The following is a 13,414-nucleotide window of genomic DNA, read 5'->3' on the forward strand; positions in this document are numbered from 1 at the left end:
TCTCATGAGTTGTTATTTTATTTCTCCTTATTTGGTATGGCGGCTTTTAAAATTGAAAGTTTTTAGATATTTGATATAAAAATATTTAGATTATCATCTATGTATATATATTTCTATTCATAGATTGGCATTGAAAAATGAAATTAAATTTTCGTGAGGTCATGCTAAGTTTATATATTTTTTGAAAAATTTCCATTAAAACTTATTCGAAATAAGTTGCAAAGTATGGTGAGATAGAGAGGCCAACGAGCCTATAAGTGGGTGTTGTTGAGTAGAATGTATCTTTCGAATAATTTTCAAGTAGAAACCATCTGGATGATTTGTTGTAAGATTTTAAGATCATGAGTTTTTTTTTGTGTGGAAGTGTATTTTTAGAATATTTTTTTTTGTATATAATTTTGGTATAATTCTTTGTTTATTTGAAAATTTGATTAATATTATTATTATTGTTTTTGTGGTGCTTTTTCCACCAGAAGGGGAGAAAATTTTAATTAATGCGCCGTTTTAATGGAAAATTTCATATTAACCTACTTTTTCTTTACACTTTAACAAAAATTGTGAGGGTTATAAAACGTTTCGATAAGTGGGTCATATTTTTGATTCATGTAGGACTGAAATGCAATATAAGTAAGCATATGTCTAAGCATTTTTGAGTTTAATAAAAAAAAATACCCAGAAATCCACATAAAATGGATGGGAAATGAGTTTTAGGTTATTCTTTGAAGGTAAAGTTGAAATTTTATTTGTACCAAAATTAAAGCTACCTTTCATGTTTTCAAAAACGTCTCGAACGATTTTGATGCATATTTTTGTGTGTACCTACTGTCGAAAACAATATAGTTATTTTAAAATAGAAGAAATATTTTTTGAACCGTTGCGTTGCGTTGTGAACGCGGTGTATTAGAATCGTTTTTTTTTTTCATTTCTGACTTGCTTTTAAACCATTCAACCGATTTCAACGATCATTTTTATGCAACCGTAAAAAAAATAAAAGTTTCGAGTTCTAAAAAAATCATATTTGTTTGCCCCAGGAAAAAAAAATTTCCAATGGATTTTGGTATGTTCATTTTAGATCCGAATTTAAACATTTTCGATCAGCTCCCGTTTAAGAGACATATAGTATAGTTTTTTAAGATAGTTTTTTGATATATCTCTCTCTCTCTCCCGTGTAGGAAATTATACTTTTGTTTCTGGGACAAAAATCTGAAGCTTTGTAGGGCATTGTATAGGATTAGGATGTTTTATAACAAATTAGATATTTCTAAAGTCATAACTACAATGGCCACTTTTAGCAAAGATTGGGAAATTTAAAAAAGTAAAAAAGTTTTTCTTCTTTCTAGCGCGATTTGTTTCTGGAAAAAACTACAAGAAATTGTTTTGGAAACCAAAAAATAAGCTGTCACAAAATGAGTTTTAAATTTCTATTTGTTTTTGAAAAAACTACAAAAAATGTTTTTGAAACCAAAAAATAAGCATTCTGCATCATTATTTTTAATTTTGTAGTTGGAAAAAGTGTCACAAAATGAATTTGAAAATTTTCACTTTTTGACTTTTTGCAAAAAGTTGACGTTTTAGTTACACCTTAATTAGAAAAATACCATAATTAATTACAATAATTATAATTATTACAAATCACGTATATAAATGATCTTAAATGTATTTTATAAAAGTTATCTTTCAATCTTTACATCATGACGGGCCTTGAGATTTTACATATCGTCATTGACTAAAAACTGCAGGGTTTCAATATTTTTGCTGTTTTTGTCAAGCAGTATTTTATGATGTGCGTTAATATTAATGTATAAGGATAATGGTTCGTCTGATAGATCATGTTATGATATGAGAAATAAGTCCTAAAAATTTGAGCTGAATACGAATAAAAGTTGTACTTATTTTTGTACAAAAGGATATTTTCTTTTTTTTTTTCAAAATAAAAAAAAAAGATATCTAAGTGCTACAAGTTTTCTGAGACCAGATTTGTACTACGAAAAGTCAAGTTTTTCATAATTGAAGCGTTGAGAATGAGAAGGGTTAAGGCTTAACTACAACGGTCACTTTTTGCAAAAAGTCAAAAAGTGAACATTTTCAAACTTATTTTGTGACAGTTTTTCCGACTACAAATTTAAAAATAATGATGCAGAATGCTTATTTTTTGGTTTCAAAAACATTTTTTGTAGTTTTTCCAAAAACAAATAGCCGTAGAAAGGAAAAAAAAAATTTACTTTTGTAAATTTCTCCCTTTTTCACTTTTTAGGTCATTGTAGTTATGGCTTTAAAGTGACATTTTCGATTATTTATTTTTTCCAAGGAAAAAAAGACAACATACATAGATTTTGGTGTTATTGCCATTCATTTAGTGCTCTTAGTTTGGAAGTAAGCCTTAGATCATTTTTATAAATTTCTCTCGTTTTCATCAAAAAGCCATAAATCAAAAACTTAAAACTACGATTACCTACTCCAAACTCGAAATACCTATGTCAACTCTTTTATTAAAAAAAAAGTAAAGAAAAAAAGCGATAATTTTTGCAGATTAGTGTTATTTTGACTTTTTAATCAAAATGAACATTATCTATTTCTGATAAAGAAGTTAAAAAAAGTAGCTTACGCTATACCGGTCGCTCTGGGCGTCTGCACATCTGTCCGTCCGCTCTTTTCTGTGTTCGTCTGTTTAACGAGCCAGTGCCCAAATGGATGGACGGATTTGGTTGAAATTTGGTACATATAATTTTTGCGTGATTTGTTTTTGCTTTTGTTTTTAATATCAAAAGTGTACGTGCCTCCTATACAAAATTTTCGAGTTATTGTAAGTTTTACTAAAAAAAGATTGGATTGTAGAAATATCGCGTTAATGAACACAAATTTGAGTTATTAGCGTATATCAAGGCTGAACCGATAACATTAAAATATTACATCCAGATATTTCTTAAAATTTAAAAAAAAAAGTTAATAAAACATTTTTCTTACAAAATATTTTTTCATTTTTTCTGATAAAATTTAACAAAAAGCATATATGTATCTCTAATTGTTAGGTACGTTTCGAACAAATACCTCCCATTTTCAAGGTATCAAAATCTTTATAAAATGTCTAAATTTAGTAATTTTGTCACGAGTGTGTATCCGAACAGATTTTTCTATTTGTTTCCTAAAGAATTTAAATGTTATAAAGATGTCATAACTGTCACCTTAGAAGTAGGTACACAAATAAAATCTATGTTTATTTTAAAAACCAAATGCATTATGAATTGTTATGCACAAAAATGAATTATAATAATAAATAAAACAGATTTTCAGATACGCCTTGATTGAACTCATTAATAATCTTTAATATTTTTCTTTTCGGTTTTAACATTAATTAAATTAAAAATGTGTTATTTTTTGTCAAAAAAAAATCCAATTGAGGGAAAAGAAAATAAATTTATGCTAAATTGCCCATTAAAAATGCTGGCATCTTTTCAAAAAATATTCGAGTATCTTTCTACGATATGTATTTATTTTGCTAAAAAGAAGGTGTTCATAAAATGTGCAAAGTAATTTGCTATAAAATTCCTTACCTTTCTAAATCAATTTGTGTTATAATTTTTCAAAATAATCTTCCCGACAATATGGTTTGTCCTCAAAGAACCTTTTTTGTGCTCTTGGCGACAACTGTTTGACACTTTTTGTGGACAAACGGACGACAACGACCTACGACGTAAAGGCGACATTTCAATGAAATTATTATCAAAAGGAAAGGCTATTTTTATCGTATTGTTTTCTTTCTTTGTTAAATTCGATGAGTTTCTATGTTCGTGCGTTTTTGGAATTGGAAATTAATGTTTTAGCATAAAAGTTAGACAACCTTAGGCAATTTACAAATTAAATTTATGTTCCTTGATGGACGATAATATCTTTCATGCTAAATAATGAACTTAATTCTCAAAAGAATACGGAAGTCAAAAGGTTCTATCATGAAATGAAAATCAAATTTTATTTCGTCGCGTCTTCTGTCTGCGTGTCGCATTCAAGGAAAAACATTCGTAACTTGTCGTGTTGTCAAAAAGTGCGTATACCTTGCAGGCAAATTATTTAATTTGAAGTGATATTTTGACATTGAAATAAAATTTATTGAATTTTTTTTGGCACAAGAATCTTTTTGTAGCATTTTTTTTTATTTTGTTTAAATAAAAAATGATTCATCTTCTAAATGCGTTGGCGTTGAATTGTGTATATAATATCTTTTATGGAGTGTTTCATGTTTGTTTTTGTTGATATATTATTTTAAATTGTTCGTTTTTTTAAGAAAACATGTTTTGTTCATTTAGAAAACACGCGATTTTTATTTTTGTCCATTTTACAATTTCGTTTAGATTGTTGTCAACATGGTATAATAATTATTATGACAGCTAATTTGCGGACTTTTTAATAACCTTGACAACAGAATATTGCATAAGAAAGGTATAAATATTTAAATATTTTGCTAATTTTGTGATTCATGACAAGATGTTTTAGTATTGAATTTCCGGAAAAATTAAAGCATTTTACAGGTAAAACAATGATTCGTGTATACGTCTAAGAAGTTTAGTTTAAATTTGTCGTTGGGATCAAAAATTAAATTAACTATTGAGTTAAAGGGTGTTTTTTGTGTAACGGAAAAATGCGTATTTATTATCAAAAATCAGTTTTATAAGTAGTACCGGATTGAGATGCAGTAATAATGTTACATTAAGGTAGGTTTCAAGTGTCTATGAAGCCATGAAGTTATTTTGGATCAAAAGGATGTTTTTTTTGACAAGAACAAAGTGGAAAGTTTGAACGGAAATTTTATTGACAGGTTTTTTAGTTTCCTTCACTCAAAAAAAAAATACTCTGTCGCCGAAAGACTCACTTTATTATTTAATTTCATTTCAAATTAACGTCTATTCACTAAAATTCTCAACAAATTAATAGATTTTTGGGCATTATTACAGAATTTACTCCCTCCTCGAAAAAAATAACAATCTTTCAACCAAAATTAATGAAATCTTTTAATTTTTGGTTTTATCCCAAAACCCAAATGCAAGTTATTTCTGAACTTCATTAGGGTGGTCCATCAATTTTTTTCTATATCTAAAAAAACACTTTTATTTATGATATTCTTATAGACACTTTAGATTCTTGCTTCCAATCTCAAAAGCAACTTAATTGCTGAACTTTAATAGGTTACATTATTATTACTTAGTTTTTAAAATAAACACACATTTCCCTTTCATGTATAGACTTTTTTTATTAATGATTTCTTTGGCAAAGGAATAAATTTCGTGAGGGTAGGTACATTTTCATCGTGGATTTTCCTTATTTCCCAAAAAACAGTTTTCCAAAAAAAAAAAAAAAAATTATAGACTCCTTAGATACTTGGTGCCTGTTGCAAATGATGCATTTTTACCAATTTTCACTGGGGTGCCATTTCGGTATGTAGTTATTATGGTACTAATTCTAAATTTAACCTTTTCATAAACAAAAACCCTTTTAACTCAAGAAAATTTAATACTTCACATTAAACCCTCATTCCGAATTTCATCAGTGTATCATATTTTTCACTTGGATTCTAGTTATATTTTACCAATTGTAGACAAGAAACAAGCAGCTAATACAAGGTATTGAAGTATTAGTTCTCAGACAAGGTCTATCTTTTCATGAGAAAAATTTTTTTTTTTTAATCGTTATTAACGGTTCCTCTTATAGAACCGTTTTTTTTTTTAAATCTGATTTTCTCCCGAACGATTTGTTTAATTTCAACATTTTTTTTAAACAAAAGTACTTTAATAATTTCTATATAAATCAAAAATTAAATTTAAATAAAAATAATTTTTGGATTTAATAAAAAAATTTGAAAATTCTTTTTTGAAAAATCGAGTTTTCGAAAACAAGACATCTATTTTTTTTTTTTAATTTTGGTTTTACGTTTCGATTAATAGTTTCTACTAAATGGCATACCAACTTTATTCTAAGACATTTTTTTCAAAAAATTATTTAGGTTTGAAAAATTAGTTTAAAAAAACGGCTCTAACGATTTTGAAATTTTTTTTTTCTAAAAATGCATCTTTGTAAAAGAAATTATATTGCATACTTTTTTTGGAGCTCGATTTCATTTAAAGAGTTGTTTTTTTCTTTTGAAGAACAAAGTTGATGTTTTTTTTATTTTTTATTTCCATTATAAATTCACCAAATGTGTATAAACAAGACTTACAAATTTTACCATTTTTTAATTCCAACAGCACGTACGTGTGACCCAATCGTGCATTTTAGTTTTTTTTTAACTTCACCCACTCCCCCATTTTCCAACCAAAATGTTTTTATAGACTCTTTTTTATTCTTCGTTATTATGCAAATGGAAAATTTTTGCCAAGTTTCATGAGGGTAACAATTTTTTTTATTTATTGATTTTTTGTATTATTTTATATTTATCTACTATAAGATAATGTTTATTTTACGATATTCTATTTTTTCATAGACTCTCGATTTTTCAATGAAGATGTAAACATTGCATTTCTGTCATTTTTAACATCCTTTCTATATTGATTTTGCAATAGGGTAAAAAACCCTAATTTTTTATACACCACATTCTTAACATCAGACACATTAAAATAATCAGGATAAAATATTTCACAAAAGGAAGCTAATTATAGTGAATTTTTGTGGAAATTATGATGAACCAAGCAAAAAATTAAACATAAATTTATTCACATCACTATAGCATTTTTACCCAAAGGCAGGATAATTATGCTCTTCATTAAAACATCATGTTTTTGAAGGGTGTCTGAATATAATGAGTATGTTATTATATTCACATACTTACCCACATATAAAAACATAAAAGGATATGTCATCACATAGAAGTTAAATATTCACCAGTTTAACGTCGAAGGATTTTTGTAATTTGTTTTAATTTTTCATCAACATTCAGTTGTTCAGCTTTAATTAAAGCTATCCTTTCTTTAAGATCATTAACTTTTTCTTCAGTAACATCATAATCGAGAAGAAGTTCCGGTTTATCAAGAAGTCCATTTTGAAAACTGATTTTTTTCAATTCTCTTCGAATGGCGCCTCGTTCAATTTTCAAGTCATTCAAATATTCTCGACAACTTTGTTTTTCCTCGATTAGTTCTTCGAAGGCTTCTTGCTGAGCTGAAATCGTATTACGCATCATTTGTTGTTTTTCACGAATATGAGCTAGGGTGTGTATGTCAGCATTGCAACGAGTATGAAGTCGGTTGAGTTCGTTGTTTCTTTCTGAAAATCGAGGGCTTAGGAAGAAATCAAGACACAAAAATGTGTTTCCTAAACAAACCTTCGATTTTTTTACCAAGAGCTTGAGTTTCAGTTTGAAGGTGTTCAAAATCCACCATATGCAGACCGTTTCCAAGATCATCAAGTTTTCTGGCTCTCTATTTAAATTAAATGCACTTCAATGATTGTTCAAAGTTGAAATTTTGAAAAGGATTGAGCAAAAAGTTTGAACTAACATTCGAAATGAAAAACTTACCTCTTGTAAAACAGCCATCGAATGTTGTCTTTGAATAAGAACAAATCTAACTTTCGAAATCTCTTCTTGCATGTTTTTGATCCTTTTTGTAAAACTATCAATTAACTAGAAATAATTCCATGTTGAAAAATGGCAGAACAAGATTTAACAAATCACCACTTACTGTCTCCATTTTTTCGGAGTTACTAGCACCTAAAGTATTTTTGACAATATCCACAAATTCCCTTGATTTCCCTTTCGAGTTTATCTCCAATTCTTTCAATTCCTCTTTCAGCTCAGCAATTTTTGTTTCTAGCAGACCTTTTGTCGAATCCTCAAGACCTTTATATTTATTTACCATCATCAAACTTTCATGATATTTCCTAATTAGACTCATTTTACTTTCTGGACTATCATCAATTAATGGTCGAGTTGCTTTTTTTCGTCGAAAATATTCAACAGCTTTTCGATTTAAAAAGAATCTCATTTTTTGTTCTATATCAAGTTCATACATTTTATCATCTAATTCATCACAAACTTTATTTTTATCTAATCGAGCTCGAAGAATATCATCAGGATCTTCATATTCACAAATTTCTACCACTTCACCGATAAGATTGTCAATTAAATTATTTGTACTATCAATCAAATGCAATCGTAGATTAGCATCGGCTTCTTTTTTTGCCTTTGTCTTAATATTGTCAAAATCTAATTTTACAGAATCCATTCCAAAGGTGTCAACTGTGTGTTTTTTGGTTTTAACTTTTGGTTTTTTAACTTCAACTTGAGGAAGTTCATAATCATCTTCCGATTGGATATTGTCAGCTGCAGCTGTTTGAGCTTCTTCATCTTCTTCATCATGATCCACAGCAATTGAGCCGGTTTCGAAACCACCTCCTTCAGTTGTTAATTCATATTCTTTATGAGTTTCCAAGAGAGTTTCATCTGTTTCGTCAACTTCAGCTTTTGTAACTTCTTCTTTTTCAAGTTCGCTGTTAATAAAGTCTTCAAGAGATGGCAACCCTGAAGGTATTTCAAAAAGTTCTGATTCAACTATATCAATTTCTAAAGGTGGAGTCCAATCACATTCGCTTTCTTCGTCCATTTTTTAATACAAATGTTAATTAAATACAAAATGTTCAAAAATATAATTGTATTTGTAAATGTATGACGATTTTTAGCTCGTTCACTGGGATTGTTCTGAACTGTTCCAAACAGAAAAGTTCAAATTTTTGGTGAATAAAAAAAAAAAAATTCACGTGATTCATTGGGTCGGTCACAAAATTCTCCAGCCAAAATGGTTTTCCAATCCAAGCCTCTGGTTCGGAAGACTAAATGCATAATAGACAAATAAGGCAAATAATGTTACTTCCCTCTACAAAGACAAACTTGTTGGCTGTTCAAGCACAATTCGTCGCCAAATATAAATTTCCAAATAGCATCCTATATCCATTATTCTGAAGGTGTTCTTCGGCAAAACCTCTTTCAAAAATGTTCCATCTTTCTCATTCTTCAAGATTTTTCCCGAGTAGTTGGAAAACTGCATTTGTCCAACCTGTCCCTTAAAAAAAGGTGAATCTTTCTCCATTTCCAAATATCGCCCAATTACACTAACTTTCCTTATTTTTAAACTAATGGAAGCATTGATTAACCGTCAACTAATGAAATATCTCCAAGAACGAAAGTTTCTAAATGACCGGCAGTACCGCTTTGTTTACAATATTATGACAATATGTATGGTGTGCCCCAAGGTTCTGTTCTGTCTCCGATTGTATTTTTTATGTTCAAAAGTTCTCAACCCTCAGTTATAATATACGTTTCTAATTTCAAGTCCTTGCTTTTTTAGAACAGTTGCGTATGATAAGTTCATTGAATCTTGATCTCAAAAGCATTCTTAAATGGGGTTGTGAAATCCGAGTACAGTTTAATGCTTTGAAACCCCAATTCTGTCTTGTCGTTGAAATATTTATTTGCAAATAAAAAAAAACTTGCATGAAAAAAAAAATTTTATTGCAAGTGAAAAAAATTGCATTAAAAAAAATGTATTGCAACTGAAAAATATTTGCATTCAAAAAATAAAAAATGTATTGAAACTAAAAAATACTTGTATTGAAAATATTTTTCAGTTTTCACAAATATTTTGCAAGAAAAAAGGTTTGACTTTGCAAAAAAAAAACCAAATTAATGCAAAAGTATACATTAAATATTTTTTTTACATTAAGTTCAATATTATAGTTGAAATAGCAAATTGGGGTCAAATTGCCAAATTTGTTAGTAATTCGACGAATATTTAAAATTTCATATTTAATGCGCACGTTTGAATTGATTTATTTTTTATCTGCAATACAAATTTTATTTTCAATGAAAATATATTTTAGCTGCAATAACATTTTTTTAATGCATTTTTTTTTTTTGTTATTTGAAATAAATTTTTTTTTAGTGCAAATTTTTTTCAGTTGCAATAAATATTTTTTTGGAATAAATATTTTTTTTTTTTAATTTTTAATGAAAAACAAATGCATTAAAAAAATGTTTTTTTTTACAACCATGCATTCCTTCCATTAAAAATTTTAACCGTAACACCCGCCTCTGTAGGAACGCCCATAAGATACAAAATAGCTGTGGAAAATTCATAAAAAATAAGGCCGGTAAATAAAATAAAGATAAGGGCTAAAAAACCCGTCGAAATTAGGGTTGTGAAACTATTTTTTAAGGGGGCTTAAAGAACTACCTTATCTTTTGACAAATTGGATTTAAAACCCCTAGGACCTACCATCCCTTTATAGCAAATCTAATCTAATCAATAATAGAAAATGTCCTACTTTCGCGTGGAACATTCAAATGTAAAGAAAACTTAAAAAAAAAACAACAACTCTTCCAAAACTTACCTTTTCAACATGAAAAAAAAATCCTTTGTCAACTCTCTTTTTTGACCTTTTATCTTTCTGTAATATAATAACCATTAAAACAACAAAAAAATCAAAACAAGTTTAAAATGAACCCTAAAAGGGTTGTTGAAACCTCACACTTACACCAATTTGCCAATTTCTTCCTTCCCATTTTCATATGATAAACATCCTGTTTTTCGGTCTACCAAAAATACACATTTTTCATCCCAATGGAGTTCCGTTTTTTCTCCTTTGTTTTTTATTGCAATAAAATTCAAAGACTACATAAAGAGAAAAAACAAAAAAAGCTCTAGTGAATTGGTATATCTTTGTGTCTGAATTGGAGTTATTTTCTGCCATTAAAATTTCTGTTTTAATGTTTTCTTTATGAAAATAAGAGCTCCTTTGGGCAAATGAAAACACTATATACAAAGAGTTTGTATCATACCTATATATGTATATTTTTTTTGTTTGAAGTACATAGATATTCAGAGTTTATGAATGAATAATGGAATGGAATGGTTTTGGTTTTTTTTTTTGCTAAATGAATTTCCATATTTGTAGCAATATTTTCATATGAGTACCTACATTATTTGCATTTTTTATTTTCTCGAGGGTATTTTTAATGTAAAGCGACATATAAGTAATGGAATTTTTAACAAGTATTTTGTTTTTGTTAATCATACAAAAGGATTCGCTGATTTGTGTATACAAAAATTTAATTTGAGTTTTTGTTGACAAAAATTCCAACTTATTTTTCATTAATCCCAAAAAAGTGCGTGGGTTAGCATGTCATGTTGTAAGGCTTAGTATACATTTCAAAATCTCATCGTTAATTTCATGAATAAATCATTCGAATATTATTTTCTTAATCCAAAATGAAACTTTTTTCTTTGGTTTATAATCTCTTTAACTTTGAAATCTGATTCTGACAATGTGTTCATATAGATAGAAAATAATATTCAGCTTTTAAAAAGGATTGTTATGTTTACATATTGGATTACTATTCAATTTATTGCTCTTCCAGCTGACTTAATCAAAATCTGAACAAACCATGACATCGTACATACTTTGAAAGAAAAAGTTTTCTTGGAAAAGTATTTAATGCTCATCAATATCTCTTTCTGAGAAGATAAAATTTTCTCAAATAAGATAACTACCTATACACACATATTTATATTAAATCAAAACCTCTTTAGATTTTAGAAGCTTATGCTGTGCTGATATTATTTTCTGATGTAACAAACAAGAAAAAAATGGTTAAAAAGTTCGAATCTTAATTAAAGATGATATCTCCTGATTTAGCATTGAGTATAAATAAAGGGGAGCGGGTCATAATTCTGCTTGTCAAAATTCTGTACGACAAAATTCTGTGGGGTCAAAATACTGTAATACCATAATTCTGTACGCCATTATACTGTAAATACAAAATTCTGTACGTCAAAATACTGTATGAACAAAATACTGACATGCAAAATTCAGTTTTGTAAAATTCTGTACGGCAAAATACTGTATATCAAAATTCTGTAAAAATGCTGTAAAAAAATATCGTTTTGATAATGTAAAAAAGTGCGCGCGCACTTTTTTACATTATCAAAACGATATTTTTTTACAGCATTTTTACAGAATTTTGATTTACAGAATTTTGATGTACAGAATTTTGAAATACAGTATTTTGACCAACCAGAATTTTGCTATACAGAATTTTGACTTTCAGAATTTTGTTCCTACAGCATTTTGCACATACAGAATTTTGACATACAGTATTTTGGCATACAGTATTTTGGATACAGAATTTTGCAACATACAGAATTTCGACCCCAACCCTAAATAAAGTTATATTAAAATCCAATTTATGCCTTAATTTATACCTATGTTTTAATTTATGTTTTTGTTTTTCTTTTTAATATTGTTAAAAAATTTAGCAAAATAATTATAAATAAAATGCACGTACTTGCTCTTATGTTAAAAATTGCTTGAAATACTAAAGCTTATTAATATGCATAAAATATTATTTTTAATTAAATTATATAATTAAAACTTGAAAATAATGTAAAAAACTTAAAATCACAAAAAATATCTGTTTAAGCTGTTTTGTCTTCAAATGAAGTATGTAAGTGCATGATGTGATTTTTTTTATAACAAAGAATTTTTAGAATTTTTTTTTTTATAGTTACAATTTAAATAGTTTTTTATTTATAAAAAAAAATTAAAAAAAGGTTTTTAATTCAACATTATAAAAACAAATTAAAAAAAAATTGATCCATTTTCAAAAAATAGATTAAAAAAAACCTTTTGAATTGTTTTTTTTTTTTAACCTAAAAATTATTTTTTTTTTTTGTTTTAATTTTCTCAAAAGGTCTTCATCTCTAGCTACAGCCAAAACCATTATAGCGACTAAGTTCAAACTTGATAGTTATGACTATGGATAGGATTTTCATGCACTTAAAAACGAAAAATATGCTCTTAAAAATAATATATATGCACTTAAAATATGCATATTAATTTTATAAAATATTAATATTTATTTAAAATTATAAAAACATTTTACGTTACTTTTATGAAAAGTCATATGCGAAACCATTTCCGAGTTTTTTTTGTTTTTAATTATTATATTCTATGGTCTGTCAGTTTTGCAAAGTATTTGCTTACGTTTTTCACTTTTTTTTTTGGAACCGTTTACTGGATTTCTGAATTTCTCCTAAATAACTTATAGCCCAGTCATTTTAGTCATTTCTAAGCCCAATCTGCGGAAAAATTCCTACTGGGCTGAATTTTGGTATACAGATTAATGACGGCTTTGTTATGAAGATGTGAAAAATCGACATTGATATCGTGTCCGCGTTAAGAGTTATAGGGGTCAAAAGGTCACAAAAACTGGTTTTTCACGATTTTCAGCAAAACGGTAAGTCTTATCAAAAAATTTTCAATGCAAGAATTGTAGACCAGATTATTATATATAAAAAGTGTCATGACACTTTTTTTCCTAAGACCCACCGTTTCTTAGGTATAACGATTCAAAAAGTTGAAGTTTAGTTGTAATCGT

At 27.7% G+C, this 13,414-nt stretch overlaps 1 protein-coding gene across 1 annotated transcript; it reads right to left on the reverse strand.

Annotated features, from left to right (window-relative positions):
* Positions 1–6,660: 6,660 nt before the first annotated feature.
* LOC129911736 (coiled-coil domain-containing protein 96-like) lies at positions 6,661–8,585 on the reverse strand. Its single transcript, XM_055989639.1, has 4 exons — positions 7,665–8,585; positions 7,502–7,606; positions 7,307–7,403; positions 6,661–7,248 (listed from the first exon to the last, which is right to left on the reverse strand). Exons 1-4 carry the CDS (start codon positions 8,583–8,585, stop codon positions 6,872–6,874), a joined length of 1,500 nt encoding a protein of 499 aa, XP_055845614.1. The 3' UTR covers positions 6,661–6,871.
* Between the last annotated feature and the right edge of the window lie 4,829 nt (positions 8,586–13,414).

This window comes from Episyrphus balteatus, chromosome 1 (assembly GCF_945859705.1).
Source record: "Episyrphus balteatus chromosome 1, idEpiBalt1.1, whole genome shotgun sequence".
Lineage (NCBI taxonomy): Eukaryota > Metazoa > Arthropoda > Insecta > Diptera > Syrphidae > Episyrphus > Episyrphus balteatus.

Coding starts and splice junctions, on each gene's coding strand:
- LOC129911736 (XM_055989639.1), bottom strand. CDS start 8,585: ATGGACGAAGAAAGCGAATGTGATTGGACTCCACCTTTAGAAATTGAT. Junction 7,607..7,664: donor ACTCCGAAAAAATGGAGACA/GTAAGTGGTGAT, acceptor AATTATTTCTAG/TTAATTGATAGTTTTACAAA. Junction 7,249..7,306: donor TCTTGGTAAAAAAATCGAAG/GTTTGTTTAGGA, acceptor CTCGATTTTCAG/AAAGAAACAACGAACTCAAC.